This window comes from Lipophrys pholis, assembly GCF_963383615.2.
Source record: "Lipophrys pholis genome assembly, chromosome: 9".
NCBI lineage: Eukaryota > Metazoa > Chordata > Actinopteri > Blenniiformes > Blenniidae > Lipophrys > Lipophrys pholis.
In genome coordinates, this window is record NC_137639.1 from 15,898,819 (window position 1) to 15,926,016 (window position 27,198).

The 27,198-nt window shown below is 40.4% G+C and overlaps 1 protein-coding gene across 2 annotated transcripts in view; it reads left to right on the plus strand.

Annotated features, from left to right (window-relative positions):
- LOC308114564 (RNA-binding motif, single-stranded-interacting protein 3-like) overlaps positions 1–27,198 on the plus strand; it is a 120,752-nt gene that overhangs the window by 63,405 nt on the left and 30,149 nt on the right. For both annotated transcript variants that reach the window (XM_080471554.1, XM_080471555.1), the window contains exons 6-7: positions 20,948–21,105; positions 22,093–22,172. In XM_080471554.1, the coding sequence (XP_080327680.1) occupies positions 20,948–21,105; positions 22,093–22,172 (238 nt within the window). The remainder of the gene's footprint in view (positions 1–20,947; positions 21,106–22,092; positions 22,173–27,198) is intronic.

Below are 27,198 nucleotides of genomic sequence, written 5' to 3' on the forward strand. Positions count from 1 at the left end.
AACAATGGCTTTTCTGTTGATTGCAGTGTCACTCTGCAAACTAACAGAGCGCCCTCCTTTATGTAGATGTGTACGTCTTTATTTCTTTGTATTTGTACTATTTTTGATTTTAAAGAACAAGTATATTACGATTAAAATTCTCAATAACTACAGTTAAGTGTTTATCTTGTCAAAGGAAAACATGTATTTCATTTACATGACCTGATTGGGTGGCTTAAATTTTGATGATTTCAGAACTACATTTCTGACTTTTTCTCACATCAGAAATCATTTTACTATAGTTTCACACCACCATGAGGCCTTTCAATGTGATGCAGTTATCTTTACTCCTTTATGTGCTCACACTATCATGACAGCCCGTCACCCTACAAACAACATTCACAGTTTTTGACACAATCCTTTCACACTGAGCTTTTCTGACAACTTTGGAAATGAGGAAATGGCAGGAAAGCAAGTCCGAGTCGTTTACGTTGTTTTCTCACTGAGCGGACCTACTTGTTTGTCAAAGGACGGATGATTATGACAAGGTTGCTGGTTTGGCATGGATGTGCTTTCATTGTGTGTTTGAGGAGAGTCGGTAAAGACCAAGCCTCAGAAAAGTCGGCGCTTGCTTTCCATGTGCCCAATTGTTTGATTAGACCTTAATGTGGAAGTGTGTTAGTGCTCACAACACAAACAGGAGAGTTCAGTGAGCACTTCCAACATGAACATCTATTTCTGGATAACACTGATCAGGAGTGAGGAAGTTTCCTAGTAAAGCCAGATTTACAAATGTTGTGGACTAAAATGTATTTATTTATTTTAATGCAAATATCAGAATTGTTGACATGAACATTTGTACATTCACCATAGTACCAACCAACTACTTTCTTAAATGTATTTTCTCTGATTATTTGACAACTTCAGCACTACTGTTGCATATGAGTCCACAGTACACACAACATTTTTTCGTAGTATTTAGCTGTGGACTGTCTTTTCTCTTTCTCTGGTGCTCCATCCTTGGGAACGGTTCAAAGCCGAGGTGACATTGCAGAATACAGATAATGAATCATTCTGAGTTTCTAAAGTGGAGGACAGCTGTGGTTTTTTTGTGAGTTCCGACCACCTTCGCCCCAACGAATGCCGGAGAACAATGAACAGCAGCACACAATAACAGACAGTAGTGGGCGGGATCCTAGTGAGCACAGCCCAATCGAATTAAATGCAATTTGGCCTGAGTGTGCACAACCGTCAGCTGCTCTGCAATCATATTAACCCTGCATTACCAGCCCTGTGCTGGGCGTATGCGCCTCTTTATGCTAGTGAGCATGGAGGGTGTAAGTGGGGAGCGTGATGGAGGAGTGAAATGGATAAGTGGGAAAAGAAAGGGAAGAGATGGATGAGAGAACGAGTGGCTGCAAGAGGAAGGGAGCTGGAGAAGAGAATGAAGATGAATAGAGCTGTTTTGGTGATTAATGTTCCTCTGTTGCATTGCTAATGAAAAAATATTCCTCAGCATTAGTGTAATCATGATCATTTCTGTTGACACTGGATATTTTATTTTACTTTGTGAGCTTGTGTGTCACGACGTCAACAGGGAATACAAATCAATGACTGATGCCACACTGATCACAATGAAAATCTATATGAGTGATATACATAATCTTGAAGTGTATTGTCAGAAAAATTACTTAAATGACAAAAGTCTTACAGTTTCCCTGAATATCCCTTTTTTTTTTTAATACCATCAATATGGTAGTTGAATAGTATAAAGTGTCATGTACAGTATATAATTAAAAAAGGAAGAGTGATTTAATTTCTGCTCTAGGCAAATGATTCCCCCTTGTCTCTGCAGTTCTACTCTACTACTCGAGGATATCAGCTTGTTGTTTGGAAGAAGTAATGTGGAGCTCGCCTGAAGCAACAAACTGTAGCTTAAGTGATATTCAGCCAAATACCATCCATCCAAACGGTCCCCACTCATAAATACTTCATGCGACGTGTTCATTAAACAGCATCATTTCAGTACATGAAGACTGAGTCCAGCTCTACGAGATGCCAAAGCAGACACACAAAAATGAAGCTGACAAACAGTCACTCTGGCACACTCCAAAAGGGGCACAGAGGAATTTGTAAAAACTGTCATCAGAATATATTGTGTGGTTTTTTTTGTAGGTTTTTTTTCACCTAATTGCATTTAGACTTGCATTAAAGGAAGTCTCTGCATAGCACACTATAATATTACATACCTGAACTACCCTTTTCTGATATAATACCTCCTCCTCTGCGTTGTGTTTTGTAAGTGCTCTCTTTGCACTGTTTGATGCCTTTATTTGAACTCGTACATTTTTAAGTCTTTTTCGTGAACCTGAAAACAACTTTTTAAATCATCATTGTACATGTACAACGACAATCAAGGGCTTGAGTCCGGGAATTTCTGCATTGCAATTCGTTTTAAAGGATCACAAAGCTGTTAAAAATCATGTTTGAATGCCGTGTAGTACCTTTTGATTTCCCACACCAGATGATCACACAGACACACAGATTAGCAAACCGCATGTTTTTTTTTTTTCTTTTCTTTTTTCTGTATGATGGTCCCTGGCTGTTAATTTAAATCACAGAGTTTTAGCTTTATATCTCTTCCTGGCTATAAGATGTGGGAATCTCTGCGGGCAGCAGCAATTAACACACCATGAATTCTGCAGTTTCTTACATCATGGCTGAGAGCAAAAATAGTGCAAAGAAAGTAAAAGAGAGCAAAAAAGTGAGGCGATAGCTGTGTTCTGAGAGAAGTGTCACAGGAGCTCTGAAGCCACGATTTCTTTCTTTCTTTCTTTCTTTCTTTCTTTCTTTCTTTCTTTCTTTCTTTCTTTATTTATTTATTTTAGGCTTTTTTTCCCAGAGTTGAAGGTGTTAGGGAGAAAAATACTTTTAGAGTTTTGGAGATTTCGCAAAGATTTTATGAACAGCAGGAGCGACTGTATATCAAGCCAATAGAGAACTTTAAAACCAGCTTCCCGATACGACATGAACTGAAAATAGACTATGATGTGATGACATAATCATGCTGCCTTTCCCGCTTTAGGACTGCTGAGGAGGTTTTAGGTCAATGCAATTAATCTAACTGTGATTACAGCTTCTGGTGTTGGTAATATTGAGCCTGTAGTCACGTGACATACTGGGAAGTGACAAAGGATAAGATGAAACACAGGAAATAAAATAACTTACATTAAGTTAATTCAAATATTATTCTTGTTTTGACCTAAGCCATTGTTTTTCTCCGGGTATTTTCTTTATATATAGTATCCAATCGTCATAATAGTTATAGAGATGGTGACACAAAAGCTTGATTTTTAAGTATATTCTTTTTTCCTGCCTACCAAAGTAGGTTTTTGATGGGTTTTCTCTCCATTTCTTTAAAAGAAAATCTTGCAAGAAAAATGTATTATTAAAATTTTCCCCGCTGCTGTGGCCTGGAGATCCATGACAAGCCCCCCCAACACACCAGCACACCAGCACAAATGATTGTTATACTTTGAAAATCATTTTTTCAATAAAATAAAATAGCTTTCCTTATTAATTTCAGTCAAATGTTAGGTGTTTAATATTTATCATTTTAACAAAGGTCTCAAGTAACAAACTTCCAGCAGTCACTGGGTGTAAAAACAATTCTGGTACTACAGTATTGGCACATTTTGCACATTGAGTACCAATATAATACCATTCACACAACATGGACCAACCTACAAACAATAAAACTAATAAATCACTAAATTAATGAAATGTTTGAATTCCATTAATGTTAATATTATATGCATTATTTCTAAATATTTGTATATAAAAACAAAAGAAGAAAAAAGATCTCTACACCTAACACATACATTTGAATGCTGCTAGTTTTGAGGAAGCAAAAAAATCTATTTCAAGTTCATGCTAGGCATAATTTTGTAATATTAAAGTGTCATTCAACTTGTGAACGCTTCATTTATGAATTAAGGCCTTCAGATTCAGTTCCGCCAAAGTGTCGCCCTCCAGAGAATGAAAAACAAAGAGGAATGAGGGAAATATTGCCATGAACAGAGGAGGCATGGAGTGGGCAGCTGGAGAGTGGGGGTGGTGCTTGGTTTGATGGAGCTGGGCTTAGAAAAGCTCTATAAGGACGGAGATAACTGGAAAACACTATAAAATGCCCATCCTCACATTCTCTCTCCCTCGGTGGAATTAGCCTTTGAGTGGGCTGCTGGAGTGAGGGAGGGAGAGAGGGAGAGTGCATGAGAGATTGATGGAGGGAGGGAGTGGGAAGCCCAAACTGTAGCGAGGGAGAATGCGGAGGGATGGAGTGGGCAGCCTCAACTCTGAGAAGGGAGAGAGCAGAGTGATCAAGGAGGTGGAGGAAATACAGGAAGGAAATAAAAGACACGGAGAGAAGGAGGGTTTGAGGGAGAAAAGGGTGGTGCTGCATTTAAAATCTCACTCCACACACTCTGAGGAATACATATGAGTATATTAATGGATAAGAGAGTGGCTGACTGAAACGTCCCTATTTTATAGGGACACTATTACCTCTATTTTCTGATTGGCTGTTCAGTGCTCGCATCTCTCATTGTTATTGGTGGCCAGGCGTGTTTGTTGTTTATCATTGGGCAGACAGCAGAGTCGGCTGGAATCACAATCCGACGGCATAATTCAGCCATCGATCAAACTTTGTGGACAGCAGTAGCCAAACTGTTCCTCCAGACGGAGAGAGAGAGAGAGCCTTTAGAGTAGAATATCACAAATCAAACGCTGTAACCTTTTAGTATGTCTGAGCCTGCATATGCCCACTGAAAACCAATGAAGCCTTTTCTCTTGCTGTGTCTTTGAGCCTGTCTACTCTGCCGCCTCACCTGTCTATCTTTCTTCCAGTCACATATCTCCATTTAGCTTTTTCACTATGGAGTGTCTTCACGGTGTTTATCAGCATCCTCTGAGCGATTCCCGGGGAAATAATGATGCAGCATGTAAAAAATGCTTGATACTGGCTATTCAGTCTCTCAGTCCTGTAAGTTGCATTGGATTTTATGGTCAAAATATGTCTCCTTCATGGTGACTTCAACAAGTGTGAAAGTATTTTATGTCAATTTTACATAGTTGTCAGAGGTCCATCAACATTGTATTCAGTGTATTGCCCCAAACGCAGAGTTGGTCCTGAATTTCAGCCAGTGTAAAAGTCCCTCTCGTGAGCTCTACTGAGAACAGGCTACTTCTGTGTCTGTACCTTTAAATGCAAATGAGCTGTGTCTTTGCACACCAACTCCATGTCTGTTTACCAGTCGCGTTTGCAAGCATAAAAAAGGGCAAGCCAGTGATTGAGATGACATGCTCTTTTCACTTCTGGGGCCTCATACACAGGCTATGGGGACACATATTACTGTTAGAAAACCCTTCTAAAGTGAATTTAGCATATAATTGGGATCTTTAAAGTACAGACACTGATAAATCTGCCTAAGTACATTTAGAAACACTGCATGACATTTCTGTTAGCTGCTCCAGCTGTCAATAAAAGACTGACTAAAACAAGATTGAAAAGTAAAAGTAGTTTTGAATTGTTGATTTCCAATATAAAACAAAAACCTTGAGTAAAATCACAAGGTTCAAAATAGTAAATATTAAAGACAAAACTTTAAGCAAAATCTGTCCGTGAACACAGAGTGAGTTGATAAAGTGGAGAGTTGATGGTTTGTCTCAACAGTTGTTATAAGAGCCTGTTATCCTGAAATATTCTTCATAATTGTGATGTAAAATTGTTCATCGTATAAAAAGGAATACACTGTAATATGTAATTTTGTATGCTTCCCTTCAGGTATCAGCTAAAAATGACAGATTATATATAGAAAAAGGATTTAAAAAAAAAAATAGAAATGAAAAGAAAGAAAATCGAGACGAGTTCCACTGGCACTCCCTCCTCAGGAGCATTCACGTTCTGACTAGAGAGGGCAAATTGGACATTAGCAGTCGTGGTTCAGCAAGTAGGTATAAAAATTCCTGGCTGCCTCTATGAATGTTAAGTATAAAGGTGCTTGGGTCCAGGCTTATTGTAATAAATCATATGTAATTGCTGCTTTATTTTCTGTGAGTGCCTGTACTATGTGTGTCAGTGATAAGGTCATTATTAATTGGATGACTGGTTAGTGGCAGATTCTTGGTCATCACATCCTATATAAGTGCAATTTGGGGTTATTGCACTGCTGGGAGCCCAAATAGGGTTACAGGCCAGTTTGTGGCGACGAAACTGTAACGAGGCTCCATCTCACGAGAACTCTAAACCTGCTCAATTTGGACTGAGGTGAGGGGTGGGGAGGGTGTTTAAGAACCCTTGTTAAAGCCTAATGACTTTGTAAGAGGGGAAGATGTGGTTTGTACAGGTGAAATGAATACATGAGACTGAGCGTGCTGTCGTGAGGAGTCCTTGGTAGAGGATATGATGATAATTAGGCTGCTGTTTTCTCAATGTTATCCCAGTGATGAGACTATTTAAACTCCTGGTGGTGGTTGGGTGCACGCGTGCGTGTGTGTGTGTGTGTGTGCGTGCGTGCGTGCGTGTGCGCGCGCGGCCGCGTGTGTGCGTGCGCTCACATGCCAGAGATGAAACACTTGCATGTTCATGCCTGTGCATGCGTGTCCTTTGGTGTTTGCTGACTCAGGCTGGTTTTGCTTTTCTAAAAGTAAATAACCTTGGTCCAACAAGCTGTCAGCTGGCCCCACTGTGCCCTCCTCTCGACATCTGAAGACTGAGAGAAAATCTCCACTCCGTCATCTGCACACCACAGCAATATTTCCATCAAGCCTCCTCGCTGCGAAGTACTTGTATCTTCAAAAAGCCACCTTCTGATGCAAAACTGCCACAGTTGAAATGCTTTTATTTCCTGCCAGCAGATTAAATTAATTCCCTTCCGTGTTGCTGCATGCGCTTTGAGTGCGTCGTCTGTAGTCCATTCTTCAACCGGAGGGCTCGTTTGGAACTCGCACACTCCAGCTTGAGAAAAGAGGATCGCTTACTGAATTGTTTGTTCTGGGGGTGTATTAGCAGTGGCTACATTCTGTTGCTTTTCAAAACAAAACGAAACGGCGGCCAATGAAAAAGCAACATCCCAATGAGAGAAACCCAGTGATTTAGTTTTGGAATATTCTGTATACCAGCGGTTTTTGCTCAGCCAAAGCAAATCAAGCAAAAGCCAAACCGAAATGCAAGAAGGGAGTGAAAATGACAAAGCGCTTGAGATAAATAAAGTTGGTCAGGGAGCTGTTTCTCTGTTTCTGTTTGCATTACATTGTAATACTGAGGTAATGTTAAACAGCAGTGCTCATGTTAAGATGATTGTACCTGAGTTGAACCAATCAGTGAGCAGCTTTCAGATCAAGTGACATAAATTTACGAAACCTTTGTACCTGTGTTTAGATTGTGCTTTCAGGAGATTTATTATGTCCTTTCAGCCCAATATCATCTTCTACAGATTTAGAAATACTGTTGTTATTTTAGAAACATTATTTGAAGCATAAGTGCATTATGATGGGAGCAAATTCTACCTTCTGCTTTGTCATTTTGCAGCCCATTGTGGTATAAATATAAGGGAAATTACCTACATTTTCCAATCACCACACCCTAATTCCTGATATGACAATAAATGTACTGCGTATTACAAAAAGGGATTTCGATGTTTTATTTTTCTTCTTGATTTTTATTTAACGCCGGAACGTCGGCTCCACGATCACTACAGAGAGGTCTGAGTGACTATTGTCGCGTTCAAAGCAGACAATATGACAGCGAAATACTGAGTGAGCCACATCTTCTGTAAACCCAACACAAAGACACTTTTGAGACAGTTATTTGTACTCGTCCAACCTGGAGCAATCAGACACTTTTCTGGTGCTTCGTAGTGGAAAAATGGCTTGTCAACAGAAAACTTGCACCTGTACTCAACTGCAAAGTTGCACGGCGTGTAAACAAATGGCTTTTCACACACCCAAAGCTACTTTTTCACCATTTCTGCAGAGTGACATAGTATCTGGCACATTGGAGCGACTTTTTAATTGACATCCTGTCCGTCATGTTAATGCATTTAATGGGGAATTATTTGCAAGCCTGTGCACACATTGCAGAGTTTTGTTGATTTTGCAGTAAGTAGTGAAATCCAAGCAGACCGAGACAAACCGAGTGCTGTATTCTGCAGTTGAACCATACTTCAATGTGAGGCACAGAAATACTAAATAGAAGTCTTGTATCCAGGCTGTGACATTCACTGGTATGACCTTATAAATGTGGTATTTACCTAATGCTGAGCTTTGTTTTGTTACAATTTCTATAACTTTGCCTACTCATAGCTTTAATATGTCATTGTTTTACTGTAAAGGTTAACCTGAGTTTTATTAGGCTTTGCTCTCAAAAAACGTATCATTTGTCAGGATTCATACAAAGTTTCTGCGAATATATGTCTGTGCTCCTTGTGTTTTTATTCCTTACCTGCATCGTCTAGTTTCGCTCCCGTCTCACTCCTTCTTTTCTATTTTCCATTGTCCCCTCTCTCACCCCCTCTTCCTTCCTCCTCCGAGCCGTCTCCCTGGAGGTTAATCCCACTGGATTCAAATAGAGATAACCATGGCAACAGGCCACAGCTTTCGAGCTTTGGGTCCGTAGGACAAAGGCATTGATCAGGATGAAATAGTGTCAGGTGAAGGGACAAAACACACATTTGTGAGTGTGCGTGAGTGCGTGTGTGCGTGCGTGCGTCAGAAGCATAGGATCCACTAACACTGACTCAGCTGTTCAGTCGCTCATATTACACTGTGTGAAAAATCAACCAAGCATACACTCTGCTGTTAACTCCAAGTCATCTCTGCAAAGAGAGAGAGAAGAAAACCAAACTGATTACCCTGATAAAGAAATTGAAGGACATGGACAGTGGTGTTGAAGGTAAATAAAATGTTAATCGACTTTTTGGATGATTAAACGTGAAGTAGGAGATCAAAGGTCTGTTTTTTTTAAATTGGGCTGTGCGAAAATAAGTCAACCTGAGCACAGTGTAACCGAGCAAATGTAACCCCTCTATTCCTATTATCTAAAAAAGTACAGTTTGTGTTTAGCAGTCAAATGCTTTAGATGTCTTTTTGTGATGTATTCTGCTTAAATAACACTCATGAAAACTAAGCAATCAAAGCTGTAAATGTAAGAAATATTGTAAATCCCTTTCTTTTGAGGGCACCGGGGTCAATCACTCTCACACCACACAAATTTATTCACACATAAATGCTCACTTGACCTTGATGGGGTGACTGCAGCGAGAGATGTTGTCAGAACCGTAGAGTTGATGAAAAAGGTCTTTTTATTGAAGTGTAAACGAGTATTCCTCTCCTCCAGGACTTTATAGCCAAGGCCAGCAGAAGGTGTGGGTGGACGTGGACAACTTCACTTTAGCAAGTCTTCCAGCTTGTGTATCATTTCACAAGTGCTGCAAGTGGTAAATGCCCTTGAATGATATGGCAGTCTCATTTTTTTCCGCAGTGCAAATAAGGTGACTGCAGGGTTGTAGCTTTTACGCAAACGTTCATTATCAGAACACTTATTGTGGCTTTTAGTTGAAGTAAATTTGGAAAATATGTGATTAATGATAAGACAAGGTACGTTTGAGTTTTCAACAATCAAGTTTGGATCAGCCCGAAGTTTGATCTGGCTACCATTTCCCTGCACAAGTCTTCAAACAACAGTTTCCCATGCACTGCACATCTTGGCACACTCACATGTAATATGACACAATGGGAAAGACACCAACTTTGCTCAGAAGTCGAATGCTTCTTTCTTTCTTTTGAGCTGATGTGATTCTTGTGTCTGAGCCAGGGCTTCATGTTTTAATCACTGCAGTGCCAAGAGCACAAACCTACTCCTCCCTTGCACTTTTCAAGAACTTTTTTTAATTTTGTAGTTTCCTTTTAATTTGTTTTCTCTCTGGCTGTGGCTGTTAACTTCATTTCCCGATGATTTGTCTGAGGACAAGCCACATACCGTTAGTGTGGGGAAAAATGGGAAGCAAAAAAAAATAAAAAAACCTGCATTCAATAAGTTTGTCTCAAAACTTTCTTTATTAATTCTCTCTTTCCTTATCTGAGAAAGAGCTTCCTCAATGATAATCCAGCAGGCTCCCTGGTTTATTGCATTTCTGTAATGAAACGCTCCAATCCAGACCGACCGACAGACAGCCGGACGATCAAGGAACAATTCGGAGAAAGGGGGTGGTGCATTAAGGAGTTACATGTGAGTGCATTTAGGGGCTAATTTCACTTCCCTTATAATCTTCTACTAGTGTAGAAGTAAATAGTACAGGATCACTGTTAAGGAATCAAACTATGCACCCAAGATGCCAAGCTTTGGGTCATTGTCTGGACAAGCTGACAATTTGTCATCCATTTTCTCCTCTAATATTTGTAAAGATTCACATTTTTTAAATCAGTTGTTGTGATAATTTATAGACTTACCATTTCATTAATACCACAGTTTTAAAAACCAGAAAGGAGATGCAATCTTCAAATAAGGAAACTGAAAAATGCAATAATGTCAGTGGATTTAGTGGCTGTCGGCATCTAATCCTTGATGAATCCTCGAATCTTGTTGGCATCAAAACCTCTTTTGTTCAACCTCAAATATTTATTTTCCAGCTGTTTTGTTCCCTCAGAATTTCCAGTCTTTATTACAGTGTGTTTTAGTGAGATATTACTCATAACATATTTCTAACTTGATGGTCGCCTGTTTTCCACTGGTCGCACACAGTCATTGCAACACAGGCAGAGAGTAACTTTGTTCCACATTTAGTTCTCTGATATCCTCGTTTGTTGGACTTCAAACCAGAAACATAGAAAAGTGTTCTGAATTTTTTTTGGCAGTTCATGGGAGAGGTTTAAGGAAAAGGTTAACACACATATTGCGTTCTTAATTGTATTTATTCTGAAGACACAGTATAGGTTTTTTTCTCTGATTATGGGATTTATGTCAACATTTAAAATGCTGTCAGTTTAGGCGATAGTTGCTATTAATCCAGGTGTGGTAATCCTATGAGTACTGCTACTGGAGTCTTCTTTTGAAGAAATGGTGAAGTTTAGAATGCCACTGTACATTTTCCTAAAGCTGTACAAAATATGTTGGATGTGTGATGTTAGTGTTGAAAGTAGATAGTTGATAGAATTATGAGTCTTCCAAAACTACCTAAATCCAAACTACTAATTTTAAAGCTTCAAATCATGTTTATATTGTCATATAATTTATATCTCTTTCATATCTTTCCGCTATAACTTTCTTTCCTTTGTTTTTTTTTCTTTCTTTCTTAACTCACTGAGAATTGAGTTAGCATGGCTCTGTATAATGCGGTTTTATGCGGTTTTATGTTTACAAATAAACCATTCTCTTTTAATGTTATTACCAATCTCGTTTCTTTCATTTCCCCTTACTCTTCACTCCCATCCACATAACTGCAGCCTGGATCATCTTTAGCAAGTGTGACACCTCTGTGTGTGTATTTTTTTATGTATGTTTGTATGTATATCTCTGTCATCAATGAGTCCCTCTGAACTGGCATGAAACAATCCTCACTGTGATGATACAGCTTCAAAAACACACACAAGTCTCTCGCAGAGGTGGAAACAGGGTGTGTACCAACACAGTCATAGACGAACCCCCCCCCCCCCCCCCCCGCCACCCCCCCCCCCCCCCCCCCCCCCCATCCCATGATGCCAGACTCCATGAATCATTTAAAGCAAGGGGTTCCCTGCAGCCCGCTCTCTCCTCAGGCAAACAGAATGAGAAGAATCAGGCGGATGAGGCCTTGTATGACACTAAAACACATTTGTCAGACTCAAAAGGTTTGTCTCAGAATCTCATGTGTTGACATTGTTGTTCTTCAATAATCAAAAATTGTCAGTTGATGTGAGATTTACATTTTTTGCTGTAGGTTCAATTTGCTCCCAAAAATGTCATTCTTAAAGAATCTTGGTACTTTGACTACATATTGGTTTGCAGGGGTGTTTTAAAGCACCATTAAACTGTTCCTTTCTTCAAAGAAGCTTTTTAAATGTTAAGACAAGGTTGCTTTACTTCATACCTTTCAGCCCCCTTATGGCCGTTGTTCTCTGTCAAATGAGTGTGCGTTTGTGTAAACAGCACAGTTGGAAATGAATGAAAATTATGGGCTGTGTGAAAATATCTGGAATCATCCAGTTAATATAAATCAGACACAGAAAGTTGTGTGTGAATTTAATGTTGTTTTCTTTGCCAAACTGCTCCCTGGATGTTCCAGACTTGGAGTAAAAGAGAAGGAATAGAAAATTTATTCAAGCTTTATTGACCTTTTAAAATGCATGCTCTAGTGAACATAAATTCTGTTTATTTTGTTACGCCATTGCAATACTTTTCACACGGACTAAGAGCAGGCTGACTCACAAGAGAAACACAAACACACACACTTAAGTAATAGGTGCAAAAATACACATTACCATGGTTTGGGTACATGTATTATTCATGCTATGGTGAGAAACATGTACTGTCACAGTTTGGGGATCTGTCTCCATTCTGAGAGATAATAGCTAAAATGATAAAGTGATATAGTGTGAGGTTGTGGTCTAGTTCGGGGAAGTAGAAGAAACATCATAAAACTTCATCACAGCTTCATCTGCACACCATCTCGACATTATTGGTCATGAATTAGAAGTGAGCGTCACTAATTTGGAAAAGCAGGAATGTTGTCATCAGCAGCATATAAAGACGTGCAGATGTCTAATAATTCATATTAACATGTAGTTTACATTTAAAGGACAGAGGAATTATGCAATTTAGTTTCTTGTGAAGTATAAAATGTCCTAACCAGAATTAATGTTGTTCTTGCTATCCTGAGAAAACAAACACACTTCCCTGCTACAGCAGAGTCTGTAGCCATCTCCTGTGTGTGTGTGTGTGTGTGTGTGTGTGTGTGTGTGTGTGTGTGTGTGTGTGTGTGTGTGTGTGTGTGTGTGTGTGTGTGTGTGTGTGTGTGTGTGTGTGTGTGTGTGTGTGTGTGTGTGTGTGAACCGCCTCTCTCTAAGATCATCAGTCTGCATTCCAGGTAATTAGACCGGCCAACAGCTGAGTCCCATTAGCCTTGATTACAGCATTCAGCATTAGGGAAGAAAAAGAGGCGAAAAAAGGCTAAAGAGAGGGAACTGCGTGTGTGTGTGCATGCGTGCATGCGTGCATGCGTGCATGCGAGAGCGAGAGAGTGTTGTTGTTTTTTTAGGCCATGTTTTACCCAGGTATTTAAAAAAACGGTGATATTTCTCTCGTTTGAGCCGCACATTTACACATAAATGCTACGACTCACCACAAACAATGATTCCTGAAAACTCTGGCCACAGTGGAGATCTTTATAAACTAAATAAAGTCTCCAGGTGCATCTAAAGGCGGGTAGGCGGAGATTTATGTCACAATTCGTGACATGGTGTTTTTTTCTAGGATTCTGATTGGCTATCATGGCTTCGTGCTTCTCGCTGCACTGCCCCCTACAGGTTCGGCTGCGCATAGTAACTCTGAACCAGGTGTATATGCGTTTCCGTGTAAATAAAAAAAATTTTCTTTCAAAGGTAGAGGGGGAAATGTGTAAACGTGACCTAAGGCATTGCCTCCCTGGTGTGTAGGTGTTTGTGTACGTAGTCCTTGTGCATAAGTTTTAGTCGCTGCAGCCATGCTTTGGCGAAGTGTTTTGCCTTGGAAAGATCTCAGGAACGTATGCATTCATGCCCATAAACATGTGTTTTGTGTTTCATAACACAATTCTTTAAAAATATATATATTCCTTAAATCGGTTGCTCAGAGTGGAAGCTTTGACCAGTCGGCCAAAATTACAATCTTGAACCCAACGTGGGTCCTAGGCCTGTTTCTGGTGGCTCCTTACAAGATAAGAAACGCAATCGTCCTTCAGCCAGTCTGAGTGCAACATTTGGATTTCAGCCTGGAAAAGATTTAGAGCTGTTAAAAAATAAATAAATAAATGCAACCACCACAAAGCCACAGGAAATGACAGAACTTCTCCTTGGCGGTTCGAAATCAGGCCCACATTCACAAGTTTCATTGGTGCACTTTGAAGAATACACAGAAACATCAACAATAACAAATGAGAAAAACACCCCCCCACCCCCACAAGAAAAGAATAACAAACGGCAGGAGAGATGTAACACCGGAGTCAAGTTCAGTTTATTTTTGGGCTCTATCAATCCCACTTCTTTGGCTTTCTGAATAAATAGCAAGGGAAACTTAAAAGGCCTTTTGATCTTTGTTCAGCCAAGGAAATGTTGATTTAATCCATGTATTTAATCAATCCATCTGCAGGTCCACCTCCACCTTTTTCTTTCTCTCTCTCTCTCTCTCTCTCTCTCTGCTATCTATGTCCGACCCTCCCTGATGGTTTCAGTGTCTCAAGATCGGGTGATTGATTCCAGCTCTGGACGGCTGGAAGACAAGCAGCCTGCACGCTGGTGTGCAGCAGGGACTGCGCTCTGCTCTGACTCTGTGATGAATTACTGGACTTTTAATACACAGTAGAGACAGTGTGAGTGAAAAATGAGAAAGAAGGGATGAGAAGAGAAGAAGCCAAGTTGAAACGATTAATCCATGAGAACAGGAGGACAGTAAAGACCAGTGCGAAAGAGAAATAAAAGACACGGTTCAGAGGAAAAATAGTCATAAATTAATGATTAACTGAGTATTAACAGCATGTGTGACTATAATGTGGAAAGTGTGTGTGTATGTGTGTGTGTGTGTGTGTATCATCTATATTATCTAAAAAGGCCTTTCTCAGTGCTCTAAATGACTCATGCAGAGTGTGAAGACAGCGTTAGAAGCCAGAGGGAGGAGGGAAAAAAGTTCTGCCCATCATGAAATTGAATTAACTGTTGAAACACAGTCCGTCTCTCACTTAGTCAGGAGTGATGCCATTTCTTTGAATCATCAGGGTTCCGTCGCCACTTCACTGCTGCTACATAGTGGAAAGCAGCTTCAGCTGCGTTTGAATATTTTCTGGTGCACCGTCACTTGAAAAGCCTCTGGCCACAATTTTAATGATGCTCGTGAGTTACCTTGATCTTTTAAAGGTCAGCTAAGCTAAATGACCTTTGTAGCCAATTAACCGCAGCAAAGACCTGGTGCAGGATTTACAAAGTGCATGGATCAATCTCAGTAATTTTTTCTTCTGATGCAAAAGCTATTTTTCTTGAAGGGAAGTGACTACAGTGAATTGATGAAGTCCATGGCCTTTTTTTCTTTTCTTTTTTTTTTCTTTTTAAATATAATGTGCAAATATAGAAAAAATATTAAGCTGTGGCTCTCTGTGCTAAATACTTCAACGTGTGTGTTCAAACTGTGCCCTTTAGGTGGCTGAAACCTGCAACAGTGCTGCTTTATTCCATTAACAATACACACAGGTTGAAAAGCAAAGTGACTTGACATGTAGGTGGTGTATTAAGACGTCGGCAACTGAAAGGACGTGCAGTCCATGTGTCGCTGGCTGAAATGTCACCTTGCAACCAAATACCGGTTTCTGTGCTTTGCCTCGTTCACTTACATGTACCATGATGGCAGCAGAAGCATCTGAACACCGCTGCGTCTATGATTGTAGGAACTGACCAGAAACTAAGTGATGAACTATTCTGTACCCAGAGTTGATTTCACCGAGCCTCGAGTCGTCATGAAGATGGAGAAAAGCGTATATCTCCATGGCTAATGAAACCCCGGGGATGTCAGGGTTTAGGGTTCATAAAGTATTTATGGTATGTTCATTAAGTATTGATTAAGCCGTTAGAGAGCATTTAGACACCCAGACAATCATTATGAAAGATTAGAGCTTGGCTTGAGGAAGAGGAAGGGATGAAGAGATAGAAAGAGGTGGCCGTGAGAAATAAATGGAAATGAAAGAAAATAAAGATGAGGGGAGTGCCGCGGAGAAAAACTCGAGGCAGAGGGGAAATAGTAAGCAGGCACGAACAATGGGAAAAGAATGAGAAGGGAGAAGAGTGGGAGAAAACCTACCTCTTTAAATATTAATTAGGCATTCAGATACTGTTTTAGACAGCAAGGCTACCATTATAGAAGATTATGTTTTAATCTTATGGAGGAGGGTCGAATAGCAAGTAGTGCAAAGAGGAATGGGAAGAACTTTACATTGGTGGAAGTCAAAATGTAGAACGGATGTGGGCTAAGAAAGGGCAAAAGAGACAGAAGAATAGAAGGATTAAAAGAGGAAATGAGCAGGATTATATAGAAGCTGGAAAAGGTTAGAGGAAGGAGTTGATGTCCAATGAATAGAAACTGTTTTTCTAATCACGCACTGCTGCTCTCAAGTGTTTTGTCATTTGTTTTCTGATCTTTTGTCTTCCTCTCTGTTAGTGCAATTTTCTATTGTCCCGTCTAAGTCCAGCGCTTGCTTGCACCTGTTGGCATCATCGAAGGCTTCATTTTCTGTTGTGGCGTTTTGCTGTTACGAGCAAGATCGAGAAGAATTGCACCGTTCAACTATTATTTCATGTTATATTCACACGGGCCGCGTGCACACCGTGGTGGCATTTTTCACAGGTATTTAACCGTTGGTTTGCCCTCGCTTTACCCTCCAGCATTTCAGCAGGTGTTGTTGCATTGTGGAGTAAGCAGGAAGTAACATGATAAGAGGCACAGACCTGCTATAATGATGCAGCAATGAGGTTTAATGGGGCTGAAAACACAGGCTGACTGGCTGGCAGGCCGTCAGGCTACACAGTCAGGGAGAGGCACAGTTGGTGTGAAGCTGTTTCCAGCTCATGACAGATGTTACAAAGAGAGAGAGAGTGAGACTGAGAGACAAAGGGAGAGAGAGAGAGAGAGAGAGATAGAGAGAGAGAGAGAGAGAGAGAGAGAGAGAGAGAGAGAGAGGGAGAGTGAGAGAGAAGTGAGTCATTTGCAACATGCAGAGTGAGAGATCACTGTGAAGTAACTTTGTGCAAACAGCAACTTTAAGCAAAGTCAAGTAGAGTTCATTCACATGTGGGTGCTCCAAAGCACTTGGGCTCATTTCTCAGTCGGGCTGCGAGTAAACTCAAACTGTGTTGAGAGATGCTCTGTTGAGATGCGATTTGATTTCGGCATCCCAGCTCAGTGCCCGCGCTGATTCTGTACCAATCTCGCCCTTGATTTCCCTGGATTGAGACAATACCGACGACGCAAAGAAAACAAGGCATATTCCGTCAGGGACAAGAACAAGACAGGATAGATGATCAGCAGCTGGAGCAGCAGTGGAGAGGTTATGGCATTTCTCTTGTCTGTACAAATCGGAATTCATCCCCCTTGTTAGAGTCACTGCAAACACCACGGAAAATGTGAGCAGAAACAGAACAGCTGACTCACTTTATAGCTGAGAATGGGCAAACCGCTGTGAGATCTTGTTTAAGACATGTCGCCTTTGGATGGGATTATCTTTCAACCACATTGACCACTGGTGGAGGAAATATTCGGTTTTTAAACATTTAATCTTTCTTGACAAACAGATACAGACTGATTCTGTCACTGTTGCTGCAGCCATAGTGTAACTCCCGGGATCGAGTCTGGAGCTAATTTCTTTGAATGGCGTAAAGTCACAGGCTTTCAAACAGTGGGACAATGACAATAAATGCACTTGGATTTCTCCAGTAATTTCTCCAGTGGACACTTGTAACTTGATGTGCAGTAGTACATTTTCTTCTTTAACCTTATTAGCTTTAGACAACGGTTCACTGCTGATTCTTCTCTTGGGTGCTTAAATTTTTACCAGCCTTTAGCTTCTCATTCTTATTGTAAAAGATTCTCTCGGTGGTGTCGAAATTCCCGGTTTAACAAAGAGCCATCCACAGTGGTGAAACCTATCCCTTTTTTAAACCGCTCTCTTTGATAATAAATACCGTAGTCATTTTTAATTTAAAGATTCAATATATCAATCCCTGGAAATATTAAATAGGTTTGTATATTTCTGAGGTTGTTAAAGAATGAAGATGTGCTGTAGGTTAAACCAATCAAGTTAAAGAGTACGTTAAATATTTTATAGCTATATTAATATAAATCTAAGGTGCCCGAGACAATAGAGTGAGAGGTTTCAGTTGTATTCATTTTTTGTTCCCATTCCTAGATTTATTTATAAACTTCCTTTATCAAACATGGGGGGGACAATGAGGCTGATAATCATTTAAAGCAACAGGTCCATCTCAGGCTGGAATCTAACAGTCACACTACTGCAAGTAATTCATCGTAAACAATTAACTTATCGTGCATTAAACTTGTGGGAGAAAGAGAAGAGGGCCTGGAGAAAAACCACGCAGGCACAGGAGGAACATGCAAGCTCCGCTTTAGAAAGACTCACTAATCCAGAATCAAACCAGCGTGCTCACCACTTCATCAGGGTGCAGCTGTCCAAGCAAAAAAGAGTTTTTCTAGACGCATGCCTGCAGCTGATATTAGAGATTTGGAATGTAAGTCAGCCACATTTTAAGCCATGATCGTTTTACTAGAATTTTGGTTTTTTTGGTTTCCTTGGATACTTTTTCCTCTTTGAACTGAATCAGAGGGATTGCAACATAAAAACTGAAATCTTTTGGGGGGAAAAAAGTACTTGATGACTGAGCCTCATTTTATCTTGAGATTAACTTTCCATTTCCAACACAGATTTGAATTTCGTCCCACATCACTGCCACTGAAAAGACACTGGAGGAGCGCGCTCCGTCAGAAAAACCTGTTTAGAGGTCCACGTCCACAACCTGACTCCTGTTGTAAGACAAACTTCAAACACTGATGCTATCCTGTAAACATTTTAACAAGCTGTGTCGCTAAGCTGTGATTTACCTATGTCCGAGGAGCACAGTGACGTAACTATTTGGAGGGAGGCCTGTGAAATGAGGCTAAGACCAATGGCAAATTTCACAGCTGTTCCATACTACAGCTTTGATGTTATTGCCTCGGTCAGTAAGTGCTTGCGTAAAAGCGAGCGCCCACAAGCATGTGCTGAAAGATTAGGTCCGAAGCCAGTTGTCGCTTTCTGGGAAGACAAGCACCCTCTATCTCGGACATTCTGCCAAAGGAAAATCCTTGCTGACTAAAAGAGATACTCAGAGTTAAGGGGGGGGGGGGGGGGGGAAGGTAAAATATTTCTGACTTTTTCACTGGAGCTGTTCTGCTTATTCTGAGTCACTGATTACAAAGATGACTTTGGTCACAGTCTGCCAGCCTTGGAACTCCCACTCTACAAGCATCTCTGGAGCATGCAAAGGAAAATCCTCCATGCATAAAGGAAATATTTAGGTTTGAGAGGAGTCCCACAGGGCAGATTTTTTTTTTATTCATTTTTTTTGACGCAGAGACCCACAGAAATGCACGGATATTATTTTTCCCTCGTGACGCTCGTTTCAAACAAACATCAGACGTGGGCAGTATATCCCAAACTCTATACTACAGTTGAAGTACTTTATTTCTCATGAGAAGAGTGGACACAAAGAGATGAAAAGTGACAAAGGTTGCAGTTTATTGTGACCATATTTTTTTGGGGGGGCGGGGGGAGCACTTTGGGGCACCAATCATTGATCCATCTTCTACACCTGCTTCATTGTGAGTAGGTTTGCAGGGAGCTGGGGCCAATCTCAGCCACCACATGAGGGAAAAGGCAACGTATACCCACAGCAGATCAACGATCGATTGCAGGGTTAACAGAGAGTCAAGCACAATCACCAACACACAAATTCACTCCTACAACTAATTGAGAGACGCCCGCTCGCAAGAATGTGTTTAGATTGTGGAAATTAAACAGTTTCCAGAAGAAGCCCTGTCAGACACAGTGAGAACATGCAAACTCCACTCGTCTAAAGCTGCCTCTGCAGCTACTGAACACGAGAATTTGCAAAGGAATGCCAAACAAATGAGCGTTGTTACGTTGCAGAGGGGAGAAACAGCTATAAAACTCTTTTTTTTAAACATCACAGCATCATTTATAGTCTCGACTCAGGCACTCTGGGAAACCTTGTAACCAAACAGATTTCATAAAATTAGGAATAAAAAGGCTTGAAATCATGTTGTTTTAATTTACAGAACATGCATGTAACCTGGCTTTTTTTTTTTTTTTTTTTTCCCCTCTGTAGTACATTTCTGTAACAGAGAGCGCCCTCCGTCAAACCCTTCCCCGCATCCAGGCCTTTTTAATTTGCAAACGCCACACACAGGCTTTGGTCTCCTGCGGAGTATCATTTCAATGGAGTGCTGCCAAACAGAGCAAAAATAATTGAAGTATACCAGTGTAACTACTGAGAGGCACACAAGAAGGAGGTTCCCTCATTCCTGTGGAAGAATTTAATGCAACCCTGTTAACATCTTAGAATCCAGAGGGGCTTTCCTCATTGCTTCAGGGGTTGTAAGCATGAAGCCCGTGCGCTGCCGTTTCAGTGAAATGTTTATTTCTCTTTAGAGGAGCGTTCGTCTCTTGAGTTAAATTCACAGATATTTTTGCTGTGGGATATTCAGTCATAAATATGGAACAAAACAACTTCACCTTTAATGCATTTACTACAGCAAAACCATCTTGTAGTGAAGGGTGACAGCCAAGTCTTTTCTGTCTCGCTTGTTTTTTGTTGTTGCTTTTTTTTTTTTTTTTTTTGTTATTTTTCACATGAAGGTAACTGAGGTCTTGCTTCGCAAACATCCATTGCTTGCCTCATATTATTCTTCTTCACCTCAAGTATGTATGACTATTAACTCATCTTTCCAAGAACATTTGCATTAATACTGTGAATTGCGCAACTTTTTCTTCACACATAACTACTGATTTCACCGTTTCAGAGGTTCAATCAGATTTGTTGCTGAACTCTCTCAAATTAGAACATATGCAACCCTGAACTCACATTTAAGCATGTAATTCCTTCCTCTACTACTGTCGTTCAACAGCAACAGGAGCAGGACCCCACCAACCTTTACATATCCAACCTGCCCGTGTCCATGGACGAGCAGGAGCTGGAGAACATGCTGAAGCCTTTCGGTCACGTCATTTCCACACGGATACTGAGGGACGCCAATGGCCTGAGCAGGGGAGTCGGCTTTGCCAGGTACACTTGCAGAGACAAATACCTTCTTAATTAAATTCTACTTAGGAATATTTTCGTGGTTCAGTTTCCAAGGGTTCCATTTTGACTGACAGCTTTGGTTTTCTATTGCTAAAGAAGCTTTGGCACATTAAAACAACTTTCTTGTGATAAGCAATAATTCTACTGATATTTTTCCCTTCCTTTATTTACAAAGCAACTCAGACGCAAAATTATCAAACTATGACCCACATTCTGGTTTCAGGAAATTGCACTGCCAACGTTACCTGATTTGTCGCTCTGCCTATTATGAATGAAGGAATTTGGGCTCTAATAATACATCTCCACATTGCTCCGCCCTTGGCCACCTCACCTTTTGTACGTGTGTGTGGTCTCAGTTACAGTGTAGAGTGTGCCAGTGATTAAAATGCAGCCGGGCCTCCATTCTGGGTCACTGACTATATGAAGAAAGCCCAACGACCCACACAGAGACACACATGTTCACATTGCACGCACATACAGTCTCAGCCACTGTGTTTCTCTTCTACATACACACGTTACACACACATTTGCACACTGGCTTTTGCTTGCCAAGCAGGCAATTAGTCATTGAGCTGCGATTGGGTGAGCAGAGCTGAATAGGGGCAGACAAAGAGGACATGACACACAACAGATCAGACTGAATGGAGCTTTTAAACTGGGACAAAGGAGAGGAAACCCCATTGAAAACACTGTCACACACACACACACACACACACACACACACACACACACACACACACACACACACACACACACACACACACACACACACACACACACACACACACACACACACGCCTACCTAAGGCATTTTGCTCAAACAGCCAAGCACAGATGTATAAACTGACATTTATTTATTACTTTTATAGCAAATTGTCATTCAAACTGTACTTTCAGTTCAGCAAACTGGGCTTTGTTTGTTTGTGCAGGATTGTACTCAGTCATCACCTTCTTTTGCTCTTCTTCTAGGATGGAGTCAACGGAGAAATGTGACGTAGTGATTCAGAATTTCAATGGGAAATTTTTGAAAACCCCTCCAGGCATGACAGGTAGGTTACCATCTTAGTTGATGTCCCCTGCTTTACCACATGACATTATCCATACAAAACACAGGTTTGCCTTGCGATTTGATAGTTGTTAAGAGCATAACTCATTTATTTTCATTTTTTCCAGAAAATTGAAGCTTGCACCTCATCTTTCTTCCATAGTGTTTCATTAGATGTTAAAAGAAACAACCTTGGTTTCAGGCTAGTGGGTGCTCTGCGTAATATCAAACCACGACATCTGGAAGGATTACCTTATGTTTTCTTAAGGACATCCTCATTTTATTTGATTTATGAGGACTTTAACTTTTACAATCACTTGTTTTTCTGAATGAATCACATGTTTGTTCTATTACTGTCATGCAATGAGTAGGTCAGTCTTTTAGTCTCACAACATTCTTTAGCTTTCAGAGCGCTGCGGTGCATTGTTATTACATTATTTTCTATGCCTGTCTCTCTCTCGCTCTCTCTCTCTCTCTCTCTCACTCGCTCTCGCTCCCAGCCTTTCTCTGTTTCTCAGTTTCACTTTTAGTCAATCAGAGAAATTCTTTCTGTAACAGTACAAGACAGAGATTGAGACACATGCATGGATTATGTGTGCGAATAAAGGCAGATGTCCCACTCAAGCAAAAAGTCTGTGACTGGACACCCCCCTAAATAAACATCAAAAAAATGTCTTAGAAATGAGTAGCGAAACTGGGGATGAAGACGATGGAGAGATGGCTGTGGAAGCAAAGAAGTATGAGGGGATAGGAGGGGTCAGGTTAGGATTGACCTTATCATAAAGGTTTTTTCGATGTGTGTCTTTATTTAATCTAAGTCTCTATAATAATAATAATGATAATAATAATAATAACAATAATTGAACAACTTTATGAAGGCAGTAACATTCTGTCTACATTTCTTTAGGCTACCCCTTAAAGGCCAAATATATACATTTGATGCGGTTCCCATGACACGAATTCATTTAAATTAAATTTAAAGTATATAGCGCGAAATACACCACAGTCATCTCAAGGCACTTTTACAGAGAAAACCCCAAAATGTACTCCTGCTTTCTGTTCCCATCATGTTGTTGACCCCCACATTCAAAGACATGAGTTGTCTACTGTCTGCTTTGCATGTCGATTTTGTTCCTCTCTGTTCATGTGTGTCGACCGTCAATTGTTCTGAGCTCACATATGTGTGAAATTGAGAGTTTGAAGCCCTCTCTGTACTATAACACTCTCCACACACACACACACACACACACACACACACACACACACACACACACACACACACACACACACACACACACACACACACACACACACACACACACACACACACACACACACACACACAAAGTGCTTAGCCGCTTAGTACATGAAGACAAAATGTGCTCCTCCACAGCCAACAGGTTCTGCTGATTTATGTCACTGGTCTTCTTTATCACTGACAGTCTGTGGCATTTCCATGGCTGGTGCTGTGACATTTAGACAGGGCTTTGTGCCTCATCTTGTTGTTAGGCCCCTTATTTACATTTATGTCTTAAACTGTCAAAGAAAAAACAACAACAAAAAAAAAACCTCTAGCAAAGATTGAGCCCTGCAAGCTGGTATGATGTAGTGTTACTGTATCTGTGCATGTCATTGAATAATGTGTGCTTACATCTTTGTCTGTTGAATCTATCCATATGGTGTCAAGATCTGTCCATCCAGACTGATGTATTGACTCACAACGGTCATTTTTTACTCTGTACACTCAGGTTGGATGCTCACATTGATCATGTGACCACAGCTTCCATTAGTCCTCATTAACTGGGGTCCATTGATCTGGAGCTTTCCCACTTTTCCGGCTCTGATTTGTTCACAGAGAGAGAATATCTAGGTTAGACAAACATTTAGCGTTCTGCTTTTCACATTTTACTGAGACAGTAATTGAAATGACCTGGATATAGCAATCCATTCATTGTAATCCATCCCAAATGTATTCAGGACACTAACTGCACTGCTTCCACTGATTGTGAGTTTTTATTGTAAAATGTATTGTAAATGTCATTATGACAAATGCTTATCAATTTAAGTAAGTGGATCTGTCCAGCCTGATGCGTACATAGAAAGAGTCAGTGCACTAGTGGGAAAATGTTACTGTCACAAAGAAAGAGCATGCATGTTCCAGTGTTTGCGTGACTCTCTATGTCCTACCTTGATATTTAATCTTATTCTGGATGACAGATTCACCTAATCAGCACATGAAAAAGAAAACTGAAGATGAGTACATGTTGCCTCAACAGATAAAATCGGTGATGAATGGCATTTCTTTCGATTTCATGTACTAAAGTGCTGTTGTCAAAGGGATGGTTTGAATTATTGATTACTAATTATCACATTAGTAGCTGTTAATTACTTTTATCTTTTATAATTTCTTATCTTAGTTTGAAATTTTTTTCTTGTAGGTCTTATTCCCTCCACCCTTTCTGTTGTGAGGGTGAACCCTCCTGCTCCTTTAATCTTCAGTGGGCACTCTCTCTCTTTTTACTTTTTAGTGTCATTGTTTCAACCATTGCCTTTGTCCTACCCAACTTTAACTGTAAGACAGAGGACAACCATGAAAAGGACAGATCCCATTAACACTCAGTAGTTTCTGTAATAATCTGGAGGCTTTTAACGTGCACTGCTCTTTAAATTTCTGTTAAGTCCTCCTTCAGTAGAAGAGCAGTTCAATTATTTCAGAAATGAGAAATTAATTTCGTGTGATGTTTCTGATATTAAAGGAAAACTTGGAAGATGCTACCATTAAGAAAAGAGGGCGTGTGAGTAGGTGGTGGCAATGCACTATCCAGCTTAATGTGGAATCTGAAAGCATTTTGTTTTCGAGGCAAGTGATTCTGCCAAGGTCTGAATGGAACAAAGATTTGGTTCTATCACTGCGTCATTCAGGAAGTTACAACAATTGAACTATTAAGTGATTATGTCTTTGCATCAATGCACTTTCCTCCCAGTTGACTCCCAGCCTCCATTTGCACTGCTTCATACTATCAACCCAATCCTGCTACTGTTCTCTGAGGATATTCTCAAGACTCAGTGTCATTTTCAAATCATGTATTTTAACTATGACTGAGTGAGAGACGTAGCTTGGAAATCCCAGCAAAGTGCAAACATTGTCTGGCCCTCTTTTATTTCTCAGCATGCGTTCCTTGCTATTATTTAGCCATTTCTTGGCAAATAGTTTGTTCCCGTTCACATGTGACATTTGAGCAAATAATCCTCTGGAGTGCTTTCTGTTCTTTCCCAGGGCTCTGAGCGTTTTGATGCATGGTACTTTAAACAGAGAAAGTGAGGATTCAGTCCAGCTCATGGATTCTTCATTAAGTCACATTTGGGGATTGGATCCTATTTTCTAACTGAACGATTCCCCATGTTGTTTGCTAATGGATTTGATTTCATCTTAAATTAAATCTTACCCTTTTGAAGAAAAAGGGGGGGGGGGGGGGGTTATGCAGGATAGTCCCCTCATTGTATTCACCAAGGGGCTTTTGCTCACATACAGATGGTGCTGAAGGTATAAAGACTAACATGTTAGAGATGCTTTGTTTACTTAACTGGGTGCATCTCAGGTAACCTCTGTATTTAGTCCGCTTCCATATTTTTCGTTACATTCTCTTTCGTCTCCTGCGTCCCTCTCACCAGAACTGAAATAAATATGTTTGTTTGCTCTGCTGGAGTTTCGACAGTTTCTTAGGTGTCCTGCTGCAGTCTGCAGTACCCCACTGATCCAATGACTGGTAGCAGTGTGTGATCCAGTCCTCACAGTGCAAGCCACCCACCCTGTTACCCAGAAACATGTCCTGTCAGTTAAACATGAAATGCCACAGATAGAAAAAATAGCTTTCAGGAAAGCATGGCGCTTCTTGTTTATTTTTACCCATTTCCTTCCACCTGTACACTGACACAGCGCTACCACTTTTTTTTTTCCCTCGACGCCTCTTAAAGTCCTCGCGCCGCAGGATGCCAGGGTTTAGTTTTGCCCGAATAATACAAAAATAAAAACAAACACAGAGACAGGAGTGAAACATTGATCCCACAGAGCAGTGACACTTTGAGTGATATGGTAAACTGGTAAAACAATTACTGCAGGCTTGAGCTAATGAGTACAAATTGATAGTCTTCACTGTGTGAACAAATGCATGTCTTTGGTCCAGTGTGTTTTTCTCCCCTGATGTCAATTACTCTCCCTTATCATGTAGGTCTTTGCAACATCTCAGGTTGTTGGGTATGACTGAATCCCATTAAACACACGTCCATTGACACAGCTGCATAGAAACACTACCTATAGCTAATGTTTCACAGACTCTTTATCAGACGAAAAGATTGTGTTTACACAAATACAGAAGAGGTTATCACAGTATCTTAGGTATAGTGCATGCTCACTGCAAATCGTTTTGTCTGTGTAGACTTTTTTTTTTTTTTTTTTTGGGATGGTGGGTCACCATCAAACTTGTCGCCTTTTCCTGAGACCCAAACAATTGTATAAGCAAGGAAGCAGTTTGTTCGGAAACTTAAGCAATGATATTGGAATTTCCAACACGCAAACACAAGACCCTTCCTGGTAACACTGAGGATGAGGTGGAAATTACTGGAATAATGTCTGCTTCAGGCTCCAAAGATTGATTATATGCGTGACTTCTGCAGTTAGCAATCATTTTTTCCTATTTTTGATTTGTATTGAATTTCATGCCATCGACTGCATGCCCCGTTTACTAAAACTTAACATCAATCTGAACTCTCTGGGTATCCAAATATTTCGCTCAGGCCAAATATGTTAATCAACTTGACTCGCCCAAAAGCGAATCATTTCATCGGGCAGACACAGCTGGGCCGAAATTCATCATAAATTCATCACTTTGTGTTACGCAGCCACAAGAGTGGGAAAGACCGAGGTCAAACCGACAATTAAAAATGTCCTTTTAAAGAACTCTTGTGAAATGCAACTGATTGTAAAAATGTAACAGAGAAAGCAACTTGAATAATGAATGAGATGCAATTTT